This window comes from Mastacembelus armatus, chromosome 7 (genome assembly GCF_900324485.2).
Source record: "Mastacembelus armatus chromosome 7, fMasArm1.2, whole genome shotgun sequence".
Lineage (NCBI taxonomy): Eukaryota > Metazoa > Chordata > Actinopteri > Synbranchiformes > Mastacembelidae > Mastacembelus > Mastacembelus armatus.
In genome coordinates, this window is record NC_046639.1 from 21,101,727 (window position 1) to 21,121,407 (window position 19,681).

The window sequence follows — 19,681 nt, forward strand, 5'->3', positions numbered from 1 at the left end:
TCACATTACTTTAGTCAGCCATAAAGTGTGCAGATAAGCTCAGGTTGCAGTTACTGACAGAGAAGAGAGCGGCTAACTCAGAATTTAATATAGTCTATTAGTGCTGTTAACCAGCCTGCTGTGGAAATCAGGCTTCACTGATTTATCCTGTTTTTTAGGCCATGGCAGGCTGCAGATATCTTACCAGTTGCACCAGCAGAAACACTTTATGTGTGTTTGACTGTTTCTGTGTTAAGACAGGCGCCCAGTGATGTAATGTGAGCTTTTAGACCCATCCACTTCTCCTCCAAAAATAACCCCTTCCAAGCCATGCAACACACACAGAAGGAGGAAAGACACTGTACCACATTAGCACTTCTGCCTCTCTAAGTCAGTGTCAAACACTCTACAGTAGGTGAGGTCTCATATTCCAAATCAGCTCTGAGGGACGTTGTGATTAAGTGATTGAATTGATCTCATTGACATTTTAAATTAGCACGCTCAGCAGGGCTCCTCTGCTGCCACGTCTCACTCCAAGCGTTTCTGTCAATGACAGACGATTACAATAGCGCTTTAAGTAAGGTAAGTGAGCCACAATTCATCACTTCTGCTGTTTCCAGTTGTGTATCTGCTGCACAGATATAAGCTACAAATATACTTAATCACCTTGCACCACCCATTTCATATTGTCAATCTCATACATACAATTTAAATCTTAATTTTAAGGAAACATCCCCACTCCAATTTAGCAAAACTAAAAAAGATTATTTTGCTGTGCTTTCTGTAGAAAGTAATATACTGGGATAGCACTTGAACAGTATGTCCTTATCGTACTTATTGTTTAATTCTTTACAACTGTAATTTGTGTTACAGTTTTGAGCCAGTGCTCAGCTCACTCTTACACTCTAGATGCTTGCAGTCTCCTGCGGGAGTGTATATTGTGTGTGTCAGTGCACATTATTATAAATATTACATTGAAAATCAAGGATCCCTATTTGTCTATTTTCATCTATTTTAATGCATGTGAAAACAAGCACGTGCTGAAGATGATGATGGTGAGTGATGACTGTCTGGTGGAGCATAAGATTGATGATGACAGTGGTGAAGATGATGGAGGAGGAGAAGAGATAAACATTCCTCCTCCACCACCAGAGTTTGCCTCCAAAGCCCCGACTCCAGCGCCCAAAGCTCCAACCCCTCCCACAGCCCCTACTATGCCACCACCCACCCATACTCTCACCAGGGACCCTTATGGCATCAACAAGCACCTCAAGGTCCTCTTTCCTTTTCCCACTCATTTTGGCACTGCAGTGGCAAGAAAAAGTATGTGAGCCCTTTGGAATTACCATGAAATGTGATCGAAGTCTATTGTGCCTTATTAATAATGCACAAACATTTGTAATCCCTTGTGTTTTAAACAGTTGCAGTGCTGGTGAACAAAGTAATCAAAGCCTTGGATTTCATAAATGTTCAAACTTTCTTTAGCAGTAGTCACCTCCAGCAAGCACTTTCTCTATCTGTGTTGTTAGAGTCTGAGAACTGGGCCACTCACAAAAGGAGCATTTTCTTGTCTTTGTTTGAAGTCATTCTGTAGTAGATTTATGTGGATGTTCAGGGTCAGTGTTCTGCTTTCACTCAGCCTCAGCTGGCAGCCACCCTGACATTATCCTGTAAGATACCTTGATAAACGTCAGGAATTCATTTTCCCTTCAGTGATGGATCATGATACATACTTTATATACATACTTCACCTGCTGTAAATATAACATATTTTTATGCATACAAGTTTAAGCAACTGTAATGTTCCTTCCAAATTTTAACCAAATCAAATCCTTAAGTCAAACTTGAAAACTTCTTATATGGTATTTAGACTCTGGAGTTCATGTCATTTTACTTTTGTTGGTGTTAATGGCAAAAAATTCACACAAAAATCTTTATTTGGAGATCTGGTCACCAGCTTGTATGCTTTTATCGCTTCATGTCTCGACTCCTCTCTTCATGCAGGAGTCAGTCAGTCTCACCTGAAGCTGTAAAACACTGCTCTGCCCTTCTTCTGAACCACCCATCTCATCCCCTGTAGGTGGAGGTCATTAAAGTGTTGGTAGAACCTGCTACATCTCGTGGCACAGACCAAGTGTGGCGTTACAGTGTCGCTGGATTTGAGAAGGCTCGTATCTGGACATACCGCTGCCTCACCTTGCTGTTTGCTGTCCCCTTTGCTCTCCTCTGTGGCATTTTCTTGGCCATTTTTGCTTGTCTACATGTCTGGTAGGCTGGAGCAACAGAAACGCTCCCTAAACATAAATGCCAGAGACAGTAATGTGACCGCTTAAAATAGCTTATATCAGTGGTTACAACTGAAAAATTATCTATAAGGAATTTTAAAGATTAAAGTCATGAGTTTTGCATGTTTATGATTTGTCCAGAGATTTCTGACCTGAAAAAAGAAGATTGATTCATAAATGATCACACACACTAGCTCAAACCAAAGAAACAGTAGCTATATTACACCACTTCCAACTCCATGCCTGACCTTATGATTTTAGCTTGATTCATAATAATGTACACAGTTACATGACATTTTCTTATATAATGCATCTTTTTATTTCTTGCTCGTCTTAATGTCCTGACAGAAAGTGAGAGTCTTACACATTCTATCTCTCTCTCTCCAGGTTTGTGGTGCCTTTCATACAGCTGAGCAACACCTTCCTTCCATGCCTGCAGTCCTTGTGTGTGTGTGCTGTGGATGTTTTCATTTCTCCCTTTTGCACATGTTTCGCTCTCTGCTGCAGTCAAATGGTTCTTTTACTGTCTAACAAGGACAGGTATCAAAGGAGAGACATTGAGACTATGAGAATGTGAGTGCATCCAACGAGTGTATGATGATGAGTGCATGAGAAAATTCTGCCTTTTTATTCTTTTTTTTTTTAACTCCAGATGAAATGGTATCAAAAGCTGTATCAAAACATAAATAAAATGAAATGTAAAAAATAACTTTAGCATTTTATGGTTTTCTTACAAATAATACAATGGGTTTTATAGACATATGCAAAGTGTCTAGAGTAAGTCCGAGTTAATCAATCTCTCTCTTTCTTTTTTAGTTAATTAATAGAAAATATACTGGGAATGCACAATTATGGTAATTAGTCATTTATTAAATCATTAATCAAGCAGAATGCTAAATGTTTGGTGTTTCCAGCTTCCCAGGAATTCTTCTTGAATACGTCTCAACTTCTTGAATGTTTTTTCACTGGGTACCTTGAATCAATCAATCATGAATCAATTATTAGTCAATATTAGTCAGTATTATTTGCTAATATGATGATGATGATTATTAATTAATAATTCTAATCATAGTACAGCGCCAGTTGAGGGTATGTCAGGCTTTTTATCATCATTGCTGTGTGGTGTGGTTTCCGAGATTTTCTCAGGTTAGTGAAGGCATCCTACCCAGCATGCAGTTGGTGTCGCCATTTTTCTTGTTGTGATGTGCTAGGAGGCTGTTCTGGAAAATTTAGCGTTTGAATTTAGCGTTTAACTTCTGTCTTTGATATTTTTACCTGAAATCTTCTGCATCTAAACCAGCGTCAAAAACAGAGACATGGCGCAATACAAAGGAGCTGCCAGTGAGGCTGGGAGAGCCATGCAGCTGATGAAAAAACGAGAAAAAGAAAGAGAACAGCTCGAGCAGCTGAAGCAGAAGATCGCGGAGGTTTGTAGCTTTTCACAATGAACTACAACTAATTTATCTGTCACTTGATATCACGATTTGCTCATTTGTTTTTGGTAAAATCAAAATAACTCAATGTAAATAATACAAATCCTTAAGGCCAAGCGTCCTGCGGGGGCCGTGAAATCGACATGGCTATAACTTAGTTAACATATGTGAAATAAAACAAATGTTGACCCTGTCTCTGACAAAACCTTAAAGAAATGGCAAAATAATCTGGAGTTTTCTGTGTCTCTGTTTTCTCACAGGACAACATGGTCAAGTCCAATATTGATAAGAAATTCTCAGCTCACTATGATGCGGTAGAGGCAGAGCTGAAGTCCAGCACAGTTGGTGAGTGTCACTGCACGTGGATCCTCCAATAACACTACAATAATACTACAATAACACTACAATAACCCTAAACGACAAGAACCCGAACACGAGAAGAAACACGACAAAAAACGACAATAACACGACAGAACCCGAAACGACAAGAATGCGACAAGAACCCGTAACACTAGAAGATACATTACAGATACGACAAAACCCGAACACGACAAAGACTACAATAACCCGAATACTACAACAACCCGAACACGACAAGAAGACGAACGCTAACACTATAAGAACACGACAATAATACGACAATAACCCTAAAACTACAAAATACTACAGTAACCCGAACACGAGAAAAGACGACAAGAACCCGAACAACGAAGAAGACGACAAGAACCCGAAAGACAACAACCCGAACACGACAAGAAGACAAGAACGCGAACACTAGAAAACACGACAAGAATACAACAAGAACCCAAAACTACAAGAAGACGACAATAACCCTAACACTATAATAACACTACAATAATACTACAATAACACTACAATAACCCTAATACTACAATAATGCTACAATAACCCTAACACTATAATAACATTACAATAATACTACAATAACCCTAACACTACAATAATACTACAATAACCCTAATACTACAACAACCCTAACACTACAATAATACAATAACTCTAACACTATAATAACACTACAATAATACTACAATAACCCTAAAACTACAATAATACTACAATAACCCTAACACTACAATAATACTACAATAACCCTAACACTATAATAATACTACAATAACCCTAATACTACAACAACCCTAACACTACAATAATACAATAACTCTAACACTATAATAACACTACAATAATACTACAATAACCCTAAAACTACAATAATACTACAATAACCCTAACACTATAATAACATTACAATAATACTACAATAACCCTAACACTATAATAATACTACAATAACCCTAATACTACAATAATGCTACAATAACCCTAACACTATAATAATACTACAATAACCCTAACACTAGTTTTCTCTTTTATGTTTGGATCAGGTCTGGTAACATTGAATGATATGAAGGCCAAACAGGAGGCGCTGGTGAAGGAGAGAGAGAAACAGCTAGCCAAGAAGGAGCAGTCCAAAGAACTCCAGCTGTAAGTTACCACTGCTGCTTGGGCTCAATTCAAACAGCAGTTTTGGTTGTTGGTGTACCACACGTCTCCATGGGTGGCAGAAGATCTACACGTCTCAACAGACACATAACAAGCAGTAGAGTTCATTTTACATTTCAGCGAGCGATGGATTGCTTTTATTCTGGTGAAGTACAACCACATGTCCTGCAACTTGAGCTGAGTCCACAATTGAATGTCTTTAAGTTTAAGGACATTATCTTGGCCTCTTACAATTGTGATGAACATTATTTTTTGACTTTTTAAATCTTTTAAATAGAACACGTAATTGATAAATTAATAACATAATTTGCTAATTAAGCTAATGGAAAATAAATACTATTGCCAGGAAGCTTAAAATACCTAATACCCTAAAATACCTACATTTTGTGGAACTAGTTTAGCTTTCCTGCTAATCATACAGCTCTTACTATGTAAGTGTCAGTTTTTCCTTTTAGTCCTGCGAAGAAAACATGTAATGTGTATTGAAAACATCAGTCTGGAGTTCATAATTAATGTTTTTCTGCTTGCAGCAAACTTGAGAAGCAGAAAGAGAAGAAGCGAAAAGAGGAACAGAAAAGGAAAATAGCCAGTTTATCATTTAATCCTGATGAGGAGGAGAAAGAGGAAGAGGAAAATGAAGAAGAGCTGGATTGTGAGTACTGATGTTAGGGATGTTTCACTACAAACTGAACAGGAAATGTACCTCCTCTGCCCTTTTTAGTTTGATCTGCCTTTTGTGTGACTGATTGGCCCAATTGCGCAATGATTAGTTTGAGTGTTTTAAGGTATTACTTTGCTCTTAAAGAAACATTTTGCAAATCGAGTTATACATTTATTTATTGAAGTAAAAGTTTGATTATAAAGCTGATGGTCTGCTAAATATGAAGCTTGTTAACTCCTCTCTGGCCCTGCCCATGAAATTATGTAACAATGATAATTATATAGTAATAATTAGAATTGTTGTTATTATTAGTAGTATATAATTAATTAAAACACAATATGAATGTAAATAACGGAGAGACTTTGTCTCCTAGACGCTGCAGTTAAGAAGAAGAAACTGGGGAAAAATCCAGATGTGGACACAAGTTTTCTTCCTGATCGAGAAAGAGAGGTGAGGCCAACATGAACGATACTTGTTAGAAGACTTTTTTTTACAAAAACAAATCCTTGGTTTTCATTGTTTTAAAGTGTGATGACATATGTAACATGTTTGAGATTCTTTACAAATTTTATATTTTATCTGCTGCTTGTGTTAAGGAGGAGGAGAATCGTCTTAGAGAGGAACTTAGGCAGGAGTGGGAGCTCAAACAGGAGAAGATTAAGAGTGAGCGCCATATGGAGAATTCTCCACTTTTTCATCTTTTGACTCATGCAGATATAAAGATAAACATGCTTTGCACCCACTCTCAGCAAAATAAAGGTGTTTCTTTGCCTTCAGGCGAGGAGATTGAAATCACATTCAGCTACTGGGATGGCTCTGGACATCGTAAGACGGTCAAGGTAAGCTGCAACTCTAGTTCATGGGGACGTAGCAAGTCACATTGCTGTGCCCTGAAGTGCACTGCAGTCACACTTTAAGTAGTAATGATTATGTGGAGTTTACAGGGCATGTTCCCTTCATCCCTGTACCAACATTTGGATACCTGTTTTCATCTTGTCTGGCTGTGTGTTTCTCATGCAGATGAAGAAGGGTAATACCATCCAGAACTTCCTGCAGAGGGCCCTTGAGGTCCTCAGGAAGGATTTCAGTGAGCTCAGGTGAGAAACCTGAAAATTTGTCAAACCCATGACATCATGTTGAGGTCAAGCAAACCACTGTTTTAGGCTGACGTGTGCTGCCAGCTGTGCAGTGCTATTGTGCATAAACCAGCTTAATGAAGAAATACTTGACTGGGTTTGGCATTGAAGAACTTTATAGCGCTGTGATAACACAGGATAAGAAGTCACTCAGCTACACACACATTATGTGTCCTTCCCAGTCCCACCAGTTTAAAACTGAATCTATAACATTAAAGATTGCTGACAGCCACAACTGTGACTTGCCATAGAAATTTTCAAATCCCATATATAGAAGTTTTTAACTGGAAATCTGAGTCAGTTTTTAAGTGGGAAGTGAGTGACTCAAACCATAATGATTACCTTGTTTTTAACTGAACTTAATGAATCCTCTCTGCAGGTCAGCAGGAGTAGAGCAACTGATGTACATCAAAGAAGATCTGATAATCCCACATGTAAGTTCTGTGTGTATTACTGACACACCCATGAAAACCACAACTGAACTGCTGCTTTACTTTGTTTTGATTTGGTCAGTTTCACTTTTGAGTGTTATGGCAGACTCAAAGAGTCATGAAGAGGTATCTCTAGTCTCTGGGTGAACCGGCTGACTTTACAGGATATTTAAGCTGCAAATGTATTAACAGCTCAAACTGATGCAAAACAGTAAACACAAATTTTATCATTGTGTCTTTCTGTTTGTTAAACTTGTCCTGCAGGTGTGCCACTTTTCACTTATGTGAAAATAAATATGTTATTCTGTCTCACTCAGCACCACAGTTTTTATGACTTCATTGTGACTAAAGCCAGAGGCAAATCTGGTGAGTGATCTCCAAACAGCTTGAGGTTCATTGATATATACTGTTTGTTTTTAGAGCTTGTCTGTTGTAACAGTGTTAACATTGTTTTCCTGCTTTTTTCCTCATTTATCTTTTTCCCACAGGCCCTCTGTTCAGCTTCGACGTTCACGATGACATTCGGCTGGTGAATGATGCCACTGTAGAGAAAGATGAGGTGAGAATTTTCCTCACAGAAAGAGCAGGAGATTCAAATAAGACATGAAATATATTTTTGACTGATCTGATGTAAATGTCAAACCAAATGCTAAAAAAACTAAAATGACCAATAGGTTTTGAATAGTTTGTCTACAGATCTGTCATTTATGGTTATCCTTTGTGTTTAAAAAAATAGAAATACTGATATAAATCCAGCTGTAAATCACAGGAAACTAACTGGACTGATGTCTTGAGGGAGATTTTGATCTAGTGCTTTCTAATCTCATGATGGCCTGCTGCACAGCTTTCTCCACAGTCTAAAATATATATTTTCAGGTTAATTTTCTTCAAAAACCGGTTCCTATTGTCCATATTATGTAACTGTCTCTGGTATCACTGTGAAACTAACTTGCATAGTGTGATGTACCAGGCCAGCAGATTAATGAAACTCTAAACATTTTGCATAAAATCAGCAAACATCATTTATTTAACTGAGTGAATTATGTTAGACTTCTTTTGAGCATAAACATCATGCACTTTATTTATTCATTATCCACAAGGTAATGTACATCTGAATTTGAACATTACTGAGTTGGCAGAATGTAACAACGTGTAGACAAGCTGAGTTAATCTCTCCTTCATAATGTCTTTTATATAGTGGAAGCAAATAACAAACTCCTGAATACCTGTTGGTAAAAGTTAACCACTGCTGAGTTCCTCATATTGAAATACTAACAGTCTAAAAATCCAGAAATGCTATCTCAGACTTGAATCATGCAGCATATGAGCGGTGGACTAGTCCTGGATGTAAAAATCACATCGAAGTTAACCAAGTTGTGTTTCTTTGCATGAAGTCACACGCAGGTAAAGTGGTGCTGAGGAGCTGGTATGAGAAGAACAAGCACATCTTCCCTGCTAGTCGCTGGGAGCCATACGACCCTGAGAAGAAATGGGACAAATACACGGTGATAATCTTTTTACTAAATGTCAGCATGTTCATTTTAGTAGTAAATGACCTGGTTTCATTACAAGTGGCTCTTCTGAGTTTTATCCTGTTGGGATATTTGTGACTTCGGTGTCACCTCACCAACATGCCTCTCGTAAAACTGCAAGAGAAGCTTTGAAAGATTTAGCTTGCTTGGATGTCCAGGTGATCTGAGAAGCAGAAAGGTGAAGCAGCCATGTTGTATTTCAGCAGTAATTAGGGTCTGGGAAATAATTCAATACTATAATATGTGTTTTTAATTCACACCATCTATGATGATGCAAGCTAAAAAGATTTATTAGAGATGGATATTAACATGTTACCAGTACAATTTGTGCCCTTGTATTTATGAGGATGATACTGGAAAAAAGCTTTGTAGTGTTGGATTTGTAATTGAGAACATTCACATTTTAAATCATTCTGAACATTTTTACATTCAACCTGTGCTCATGTTCCAGATCAGTATGTGATGAAATGATTGAGGTATGAACTCTTAGTACTTTTCCTCAGGGAAACTAGATAAACGGCTCAGGGTGTGCAGTACGTCTCTGTGGAGACAATCATGTCCCTGGAGACTGGCACTGCAAGCTTTTCATGTATGGACATGAGCTATTTTAAATCAGCTGTCCATCCAGACACAAAAAGAACCTGCTTTCTACAGCTTAGTTCAAACAAAGGGGCTGCAATCACTGCTGTATGACGGTGTTGTGTTTTATGCTTATAAAGTAACTTCATACTTTCTTTGTTTTATTTGTTTAATTGTTTATTTTTCAGATCCGGTGAATCAGTCGTTGTCTTCAGTGTCTGGAATCCTGATCCTGAATCCTGATGCAAACTTTTTGTTGTGAATTTAAATTTTATTTTTTTCTGTTATAAATATTATTCATCAATATTTTAATCATTATTTGATAAAGTTTTGATGTTTTGTTTGTTTGTTTTTTTTCCCCTCACATTTATTTGAATTGCCAATCCAATGTTTCCTGTGAAAACAACCCCACATTTGTATATATAGCTTCAAAGATGCTGTAGCATCTTGTGCTTAATAAAATAAACCTGGCTGGTACTCACTTGGCTCATGATAAATCCTTTTGGCACCAACACTTAGAGGCTTTAACCACTTGTTGAAAAGATGTTCATCATTCCTACTTGTTGAGTGTTATTGAATGTGAACTTATATTTTTCGCCTCCAGCTACTAACTGCAATTGGATTTGAGAGTCAAACCTGCCTTCTTCTACAGCACAAGTTGTGTTGTGTTATCTGGAAGCATAACTGTTAAAACATGCACAGAGAGAAAGCTGGCAGCATCTCCGCCCGTAGCCTAAAGACACCACACCCCCATTGCCTTTCTCCTTCCTCTCAGGTTCCTGTCACCCGCTCTCACACACCAGTGAAGGATCAGAGAAGGTGTGTGTGAATCTGAGGTGCAGTGCTCCCAGTTAGACAATGTGGTGCCAGCTGTAGCAGCATGTGGACGGCAGCTATTGTTTTGTACCAGGTCTTGGCATTTGGTCAGCCACTCTGGGCTCAGGATGGTGCCATCACACCTCAGAAATGCAGTCTGGACTGTGTCCGAGAGGTGAGCCGGATTTCCAACCCACTTGTACATTTATACTTAGTGTAGATATTTTGTGTAACAGCCTTAAAAATAATCAGTTTGTAGCAGCCGCATGGTGTTCACACTTATTTCCTCATTTCTGTCTAATCCAGGAGAACTTTTTATATATTAAACTACCAAAGAGTACAGCTGACCTGGAATACAATACTAGTGAGACTCGTTCTGCTAGTAAATATATTGCTGCTGCTTCAGCATAGTTTCTTGACTGTGTACAGTGGAGGAGCTCGTAAAACACCTATGCTCACGTTCACTTAATGTTTGTGGTTTTATACGTCAGAACATTTGAGACGTGAGGCAAACCTGTTCTTGAAACTGTAGATATTTCAATAAGCAGAGGTCAAATAGAAGCAAATAGGAAAATATACATATATAATGTGTTCCTTTTTTCTTTCTGATTCCATCAATGTGAAGTGTTTTCATCAGGCACAGGCCCGTATGATGACAGGGAATCAGACCAAAGCCTCTGCTCTGTGGATGCTGGCAGTGGTTGTGGTGGAGTAGAACTATGGGGAGGTGGATGGAAAGTTTTTACTGTGTTGCTGGACGTCATAGAGGTGATGGAGAGAAGTAAACCAGGAGTAAATTTAGCAGCAGAATATAGGGGAAGAAAATTTTGCTTAAACTTCACGAGCCTCAAATAATGGTCTTGCTGGCTTGGTTGTTTATACTTGGTATAGTGTCCTGTGCAGTAACTGTATATATAATGGTCTAAGTAGGATTTATTTTTATCACACATGCTTTGTCTTTCCAGCAGCACAGTCTGTCCTGTAACTCATCAGCTTTGGCAAGTTGGGATTTAAATTGTATCCAGAAACTTAAAAAGAAAAGGTGTTATTTGTTGTGAATTTGTTGAGAAATATTCAGTATAGTACACCATACTGCCTTGAGATAAACCTGATCATTTATTCTTTAGAGGCTTCTTTAAAATCTCTCTTAAGTGTCTTAAGTCAAAGAAAAAAATGTAAAGATTTGTTTCTAAGCAGAAAACATGTTTGGCACTGATGTGATTTACTTCTGTATAAACATTTTTTCTCAAAAATTTCTAAGTTTTGAAAATATATATGTCCTTTCAGAAAGGGAAGATTATGTGCAAAGCTTATATTTAAAATGCTGTGTTCTCAGAAACATAATAGCCTTTTCTAGAACATTTGTGTCATAGCAGTTACTCAGAATATACAGTATTTTTCTTTGTAAAGAGGGTAAAACCACCAATTTTGCTGAAAACACAAAACATCAGACAAGATGGCTCCCTCTAGATTTTGTCCTGCTCTGCCTCATGTTGGTGTGAGATGTTAGTCAGTTTCAGTCCCATCACAGGTTTTAGCCTCAGTGCACTGATTTCAATCTCTGGTTTCTGCCAGAGATTTATCTATAGACATTAAATGGAGGAAAAGGAATGAAAAGTTGTCAGCTAAGAGAGCGGTGTGCATTCACACTAATCACAATTGCCACACACTGTTGTGTTGGCAGCACAGTAGGCTATATTCTCTCTGGATCAAGCTTCTGTTATCTGTTTTATGTATATTATTACAGAATATGGGCTATTATATTAAAAACCTTTTAAAGGTCTTAACTTTCATGGTATTTTTGTCATTTTCAGCATTTCAAATTAAGAATCAAACAGAAGACATTAGATGTACAGCCTGTGTACGTATGTGACTAGCAGATATGTACACAGGCTGTAATTTACGACATTTGGCTGAACCAAATGTTCTATAGTTATATAAGTTCCATGTTATAAGTTGTTTCCAGTTACGTGTCACTTGTGTATTGAGGTGTCACCCACACTGAAGGTGTGTCAGTGAACAGCTCCTTTGTACTGTGCATACTAATGATGCCGATTTTGTCCAGTCATCACCCTAAGTGCAATAAAGTATTTAGATTATAAATGTTATTTGCATGGGTATTAACTAATATGATAATGTAAATACAATAATGTGGACCAAAATACACACACGTACACACTGTTTCTCTGTCATGCCTGAGGGAAACAGCATTTCTGTTTCTCCACCAGTTGGTCTGGTTATGGTTTTGAAACCTGCCAGACAAGTCTGCCACATATGTTTTATTGTTTACTATTTATTCTGTAAGAAGAAGATTCCCATGTAACAACAGTTTGACTCACACCTTCTGATATTGCTCCACCATTATCCAAAACCGAATATTTGATGCCTTTAATATGTGTTTGTTTCAGCTGGTTTTGATTACAACTCTTTGAACGCACAAATCAGCAGCAGCTGAAATTTTCAACTGGAAGCACATTTTACCTTTTCCAATGCATGGAGAATGATCAGAAACAAACCTGTGTTTGTGGTTTATTATTCCACATGAGCTCAGTCTGAACCATAGATGTAAGGACGTGCAGATGTTCGACCCATCAGGGACCCAGTTTTGGTCTGTTTGGCTTGGGGCTTTAGGTTCATGTTTCTTTTTCTGTTGTTTTTTACGAAGTTTAATACTTGAAATAAGATATTTCACGGCATATTTTGTGGTTTACTTTTTTCAGTTGTACTGAGAATTTTTGGAACATTTGTTTCTAATGTGTAATATCTAACCTCCTACAACCTGGCGTCCATATACCTGGACTATAATACTTATATTCTGTGTACTTGAAACCTGTTGTACAAAAATGTGGATCAACTGTTCCCACAGACAAAAAGGACATTCCTAGTTTGGAGGAGTAGTTATGGAGTGTTACAATACAGCAAAAACAAAATATAAGAACATTGCCAAGGTTTTGGGGATATGTTCCTTTTTTTCTTTTTCCATATCCACCTTCAGAAGTGGAAACAGTTATATAACTGTTACAATGAAAAATGTTGAAAACAGTGTTCAGATAAAATGTCCCCAACTCAGATCAAATGTCCCCAACGTCATTTTTTTTCAAAAAGTGCTTCAAGTTCAAAGATAATATCTCGTTATTATATTAATTGGTTCCACCTAACCCCAAATAGCTCGAAGAAATCTAAAATGCAAGCCAAACCAAAGCTTGGGCCTTAGGAAGTTAAGATTAGATATGCATCGCAGTAAAAGGTGATGCAGATGGTTGAGGAATGTATACAAATTAACTGTAGTTAATGAATCCTTGAAACAGCATAACTGATTTAAAATGCTTGGAGCCAGGAAAAGAAACAAAGCAGAAGAAATGTGAAAATACTGAGCAAAGCTGAACCTGAACGTGGCTTAACTTTTGTGTGTGTGTGTGTTAAAACTATTAAAAACGCAGCAGTAAGCCACATCTCTTCACTGAGTGACATGTTTCCTCCTCAACAAGAAGATCTGGTCCATCTTCTTTCAATAACAAATCCAAAGGCTGAGAATGACTGTAACTTTTTACAGTCTCTGAAGTAAAGGAGTTGACTCTGCATATAAAGTATGGAACACATATATACATGTTTATATAGCTGTGTTATACAGCTTGTTTTTGACAGTAGAGTAAATTGTGACAATTCACATCACAGTTTACGTGACTGTTGTGACTGTTGTTTAGCATCTGATTAAAAAGATTTTTTTGTGCTTGATGAAAACATTTATTTTCACAGCTGTAACTCTGTCCCCTACTCTCTTGGTGGCTGAGAAGATGTACATAGTCCTGTGCTTGTTTTGACCATTGATTTAATCTGATGTGATATTTGTGTTCACAATAACAGAAATGTATTTATATAGTTTGTGCTTTTGTGTATGACTGTGTGCATATGTCTGTTTTAAGCTCCTTTTCTATTACAGTAGCTTTAATTGTCCTTTCTTTGTTTCTGTTTCATGCCTCTGTAAATGTAGCAACCTTTATTTATCCATGTTGTTAACTTGATATAAAACAGATGTGTTTAGGCTCAGTACCAAAAAAAAACAAAACAAAACAAAAAAAATTGTTGATTGTATGTCTAAATTTGTTTTCATTTTCTCTGGTGCAGGGAGGACCTGAATGTGAATATTGCAGCATATCCAGAGCTGATGTGGAGAAAGCTCTGGGTTTTAACTCCATTAAAGCTTTTGGAGGTGAGTGTGATTTAGACCATTTGCATTGCTGTCGACTGATTACACAGAGAAAACAAGTTAAAGTACAGGATGCACTTATGTTGCTCCACTTGTACCCCTAAGGCCTATATATGTATGTCTGTATATACTACTGAGACACATAACATTGTTTGCACTTCTGGTTAGGATTTGAATTTAAAGAGCAAACAAGGGTTTGGCCAGTTGTCATCACTGAGGTTGTAGAAAACAAACATCTATGTCTTAGAATGTCTAAAAACTAAATAAAAGACAGCCTTTAATGTTGCTGCAACAAAACTAATGTTTTCTTATTTTTCCTCAGGTTGTATTCCATGGCCCTGTTTTGAGTTGCTAGGGAAGGAGGATCCTCAAATCTGTCAGCACTACGTCCAAGCACCAAATGATGTGAAGATTGAGTTTGTACATGAGCCAAACCCCAAATCTGACACCATTGTTGTGTCCTGGAAGCCTAGTTATTATGGTGTGTTAATATGGATTAACAAAAATACACACATCTCTCCTCATTCATTCTATTTTAACATCTGTATGCAGCTGTTATAAGAACACATAATAGACCTTTGTCTATAATCACCAAGTGGTTTGGTCAGGTAGCCAGATTTGAAACACATTTATGAGTCAGAGAAGAGTTATCTTCCCTGAAGTAATTTCCCATATTAGAGCTTGATGCTTTGGGATATGAGACATAGCTCAGATGATTATTCTGTGTATGACTGAAGCTTTGACAGGTAACAGGCTTTTCATGTGAAAAGCTTAACTGACCATGTACTGAACGGCACATGCACACACTGGTGTGTAACTGTATCTGTAACTTAGATTATTAATTGTCCGTGAGTCTGTGACACTAATTTCACTCTGTCCCTTTTGTGTTTGCTGCAGGAATTGCCTTCCTGCGGGGCTTTCAGGTGTCCCTCCAGGCTTTGGGAGGGTCTTCTGTTGCCTGTCAGCTCCTTCTCTTCCACCGTAACCACTCCCTCTCTGCCTCACATGCTCAAATGGTATGAATGTCCCACGTCTGCTTCCGACTTTGACTTTTTTCTGTCTGGGATGTTGTTTTTGAGTTTTTGACAAGAATTCTGAATATACTGAATTTGACAAGTTGAATTCTCATTACAAACATAGTTCTTGTAGTTTTTTGTTTTTTGTTTGAACCTGGGGCCTTTTTATGTTTGCATTTCTCCCTGTGTATGTGTGGGTTTTCTCTGTATACGCCAGCTTTCTCCCACAGTCAAAACACATGCAGTTTGGGTTTAGGTTAACTGATGACTCTAAAATGCCTGTAAGTGTTAATAAGACACTGAGGATGTTTTACTTTGGAGTACTGACAAATACTGGCCTGGTGATTGCACGGTAATCCCATATTTTGGGTGGAATCACAGGGACATCATCCATCAACTGAAAATGTGCCAAAAACATCTTGCCATGTCTTCAAAAGAAACTGCAGAAAATTATGCACTGAAGAACATCCAAAAGCTGTAAAATAAATCTGTTGCCATTTAGTACCTACATTTTCATCTGCTAGTTAAAAAAAAATGTTTACAGGAACATGTCACCAGATCATATATTGTGTTTGACATGAGACCTAGGCAGTGAGTATCATTATATATTCAATATCTTAGCTTTTAATGACATAAATAAACTTAAGCATTAATTAGATGCTTGCTACAGTAACCTCCCAACATGCCACATTACATTAAATGCCAATTCTTCATTCAGACTTTTTGGGGAAATTGATGATAATAATAAAAAAAATCATTTTTCATCCCCCATCAAATAAAAAAAGCATTTATAGAATATAAAACAAGATTGTTTTCAGTTTTTATGCAGGATCTGTTCTCCTCAACCCCCGATAATCCATATATCAGAATTATTATCTCACCTCATCAGGTGGACATCTACAGTGTGTTTAAAGAAACCAAGTTTGTGATTGCCACTGTATTCTGCAGGTGTACAAGTCAGACCCTTTCCCCGGGCTCTCCCTTGGGTCCCAGTATGCTGTTACCGTCATGGCTCTGCCAGTGCCTGAGGAGTGGGCGAAATTTTATCAGAGCAAAATCTTTTCTACACGCTGTAAGCTCTAAACTAGATGTTATCTCACAACACACAAACATTTTTGTATAACCTTTTGTTGGCTTAGGTATAGAGTTTATAGCAACATGTTGTGCTCTGTCATCAGGAAGCTTGACTTGCCTCTAACACTCATATGTCTTTTAGTCAGACTGTCATCAAAACAATAGTGACTTACTGTAAATATGCTAATTATGGTTTCGCAGCATGTGCAGAGAAGAACAGTCTTGAGCAGTGCAGAAAAGGTGAGAAAAAGGTTTTCATCATTTCTAATAGTTCCCAAATAAATTCCAGCTAAACATCTATCTGTATTTTTTTTTTTTTTTGGTCTATTTGTAGACTGGTATCCCAAATTTATTGCAGTCAAGCAGGACGGGACTACAATCACTGTGACCTTTAACTTGGCTCCTCCAGACCTGGGCATCACAAGCTACTTCTCACTGTGTCATGCAAATGGCGAGAAGAAATACACAGAAATAACACCTGTGGGTGGTTTCGAGTGCATTAATTTCCGTTAATTATATTACAGATATATTCGATAATTCAGTGAACTTCATAATTGCATTAACCATTCTTTTTATTTTATTAGAAATCCTCCATAAACAAAACTCACCACAGCTATGAGCTACATGATCTTCATGAAGGAACAAATTACACATGTCAGGTAAAAAGTATATAAAAAGTATATGAATGTATACTTGATTTGAAAACACACTGTAACCATTTTCAAAAAATAAGGGCTGTGCAGTTTGTAAGCTGAGTTTGCTGATTTGTCATGAAAGTGGCTCAGCTGGTGTTACTTAAAAAATCAAAATGTGGACAATGTCTGATTTGCTGTATCAACTTTGTAAGGAAAGAGTATGTTAGTGTTGTGCCGAATGTGCTGCCCCTAAATGGTCAAAAAATGATTTCAGGTTTATTTTGTCAAACAACAATTCTGATAGATTGCTAAAAAGTTTAATACTCAGCATTTCTTGTGTCACAGATTGCAGCAAATGAAGTGGATGCAGTGCGGAAAACATTCAGTGTTCAGGTCCTGCCCACCCAGAAAGGTCAGCTCAACTGCTTTGCTTTGTTCTGACACTCACATATGTCATAGTGGTTATGCAAACTTCTCCTTTGTCTTCGTATTGGAAATGAGGATATTTGAAATACCTGATGGATGATGGATGGTGAATTGTTACGTAACCAAACCCTCCTCCACCTCAGCAGATACCGTGCCGCTGTCTGTTACTGCCTCACTGGCTCTGATGTTTCCACTGTGCCTGGCTGTGCTCATCCTACTCGCAGTGTTTCTGGCTGCTCTCACAACCAAGCTGCAGATAAAAAAACTGTACTTAAAACCAGGTGCCAAGACAAACCACATACTGACTATAATCACAGTTTGCATTTCACAGAGGCTAATTTAATAAATCATGTTAATGGTTATTTCTACACTATTTGACAGAAAACTTTCCTTTTATCTTCAGCGTTTCTTTCCATTACTTGCACTGTGTGAACTACAACCAGATTTCTTTCATGTCATCCATTCAGATATTATCAAGCAGCACCATGAGGACGACACTCAAGAGAATGTAGCTTCATTGCCCAGAAATGGACTGGACCCTCCTCGTCTTCTGATTTGCTACAGCAGCTATGATGGCCCCGCTCATGTCAAAGCTGTCATGAAGTTAGGAGCATTCATCCAGCAGCACATGGCCACTCAGGTAGAGGCCATAACATCTCCATGGCTTTCATGCATTTACTGTAGCTCCACATGTTCTGTTTATGGTGAAAGGTGGTGTTAATCTTAAGAGAACAGTGATGTGGAACATAACTCACACAGACAGAAACGATTAGAAAAAATTGTTGCACCATCTTGCCAAGGTGCTATTGGTTACTTCAGTGTTGTTGATTGTTCCTTTCTTAAAAACTATTCACTTGTTTCTTCCCAGGTGTTTCTGGACTTGTGGGACTCTCTGAGCGTGGCTGAGGAGGGCGCTATGGCCTGGTACTGCCGGCAAATCCGAGAAAGTGACTTTGTTTTGGTGATCTGCTCGTGGGGACTCAACCATAGACCTTGTCCTCCAGAGCCAGAGGTTGATGATGATGATGTAGAGGGCGATAGACAGATGGGCTTTGGGTCCAACTGCTCTAATGCAGTTGTCCAGCTTATTGGAGAGGAAGTGGGTCGAGCTAAAGCCAGGGGCCAAGACCTGTCCAAATACATGGCAGGTATTTTTGAGTACTCTGAGGAAACAGACATTCCCACTGAGCTGAGGCTGGTATCTCACTACAAGCTGACAAATGACTTAACGCTGCTCTTCTCCCACCTTCATGGAGTGGCTCTCCACAGGCCAGGGGGTTACCTTAAGATAAACCACATTTCAGATGAAGGTTTTTCAAAGCTACCAGCTGGAGCAGCTCTGCAAAGTGCTATTTCTGCAGGAGAGATGGCAATGAGGGCAAAACAGCATCACTGGGAGGAGGGAAGTGAATAAACCCTAAAGAAGGATTGCATAAGCTCTTTAATTGAAATCCACTTCCTCCTCAGTTGTGCTGCAGTGACCGCAACCATGCACTCTGAGCTCTTAAATGTGTTAACATACATATGTGTGTGTACGGGAAGGATTTGCAAAAGGAATGTCCAGTAATGTGTATAACTTTTAATAAAGCTAATTTAGTCTTACGAATGGCAGACATTTTCTTTAGCTGTCATTTCAATTGTAAAAAACTATCTATACATATACAAAAGTTATTGAAGTATTTCTTTGATAATGTTTACCTTGATGCACTTATTGAACATTATGAACATGCATGTTCAAAGCCACAGTAACTGTTCATTTATATGTCTGCATATATAATATATGCAAAACTGTTTAATAGGTCGTATAATTTTAAAATTTTGTTAGACCTAATTGTCTTGTACTTGTGTGATATTGTACACTAGAAATATAGATTTCTTTTTGAATGTACTCACTGAGTCAAATTAAATTAAAACAAGTTTTCTCTGGCTCAATAAATACCATGT

General features: G+C 37.9%; 3 protein-coding genes across 6 annotated transcripts; all 3 read left to right on the plus strand.

Annotated features, from left to right (window-relative positions):
* The first annotated feature begins 305 nt into the window (after nt 1–305).
* Nucleotides 306–2,881, plus strand: cav4b (caveolin 4b). 3 transcript variants are annotated; one of them, XM_026333060.1, is made up of 5 exons: nt 306–390; nt 476–561; nt 1,014–1,253; nt 2,060–2,247; nt 2,652–2,881. In XM_026333060.1, exons 2-5 carry the CDS (start codon nt 529–531, stop codon nt 2,839–2,841), a joined length of 651 nt encoding a protein of 216 aa, XP_026188845.1. In that variant the 5' UTR covers nt 306–390; nt 476–528; the 3' UTR covers nt 2,842–2,881. The 3 variants fall into 3 exon arrangements, with proteins under 3 accessions (XP_026188845.1, XP_026188844.1, XP_026188848.1); XM_026333059.1 differs by having other exon boundaries at nt 327–394; XM_026333063.1 differs by having other exon boundaries at nt 332–369.
* A 570-nt stretch (nt 2,882–3,451) lies between these two features.
* Nucleotides 3,452–10,042, plus strand: fam50a (family with sequence similarity 50 member A). Its single transcript, XM_026332641.1, has 13 exons — nt 3,452–3,691; nt 3,958–4,042; nt 5,107–5,206; nt 5,755–5,876; nt 6,259–6,335; nt 6,482–6,548; nt 6,663–6,724; nt 6,906–6,982; nt 7,401–7,455; nt 7,770–7,818; nt 7,941–8,011; nt 8,847–8,957; nt 9,752–10,042. Exons 1-13 carry the CDS (start codon nt 3,581–3,583, stop codon nt 9,758–9,760), a joined length of 996 nt encoding a protein of 331 aa, XP_026188426.1. The 5' UTR covers nt 3,452–3,580; the 3' UTR covers nt 9,761–10,042.
* Nucleotides 10,043–10,378: 336 nt separating this feature from the next.
* LOC113145889 (interleukin-17 receptor D) lies at nt 10,379–19,553 on the plus strand. 2 transcript variants are annotated; one of them, XM_026333029.1, is made up of 12 exons: nt 10,379–10,554; nt 14,505–14,589; nt 14,909–15,067; nt 15,484–15,602; nt 16,551–16,674; nt 16,878–16,916; nt 17,011–17,156; nt 17,261–17,335; nt 17,657–17,723; nt 17,881–18,018; nt 18,205–18,377; nt 18,606–19,553. In XM_026333029.1, the coding sequence occupies exons 1-12, from the start codon at nt 10,444–10,446 to the stop codon at nt 19,149–19,151; spliced, it is 1,782 nt and encodes a 593-aa protein (XP_026188814.1). In that variant the 5' UTR covers nt 10,379–10,443; the 3' UTR covers nt 19,152–19,553. The 2 variants fall into 2 exon arrangements, with proteins under 2 accessions (XP_026188814.1, XP_026188815.1); XM_026333030.1 differs by having other exon boundaries at nt 17,884–18,018.
* The last annotated feature ends 128 nt before the right edge of the window (nt 19,554–19,681 follow it).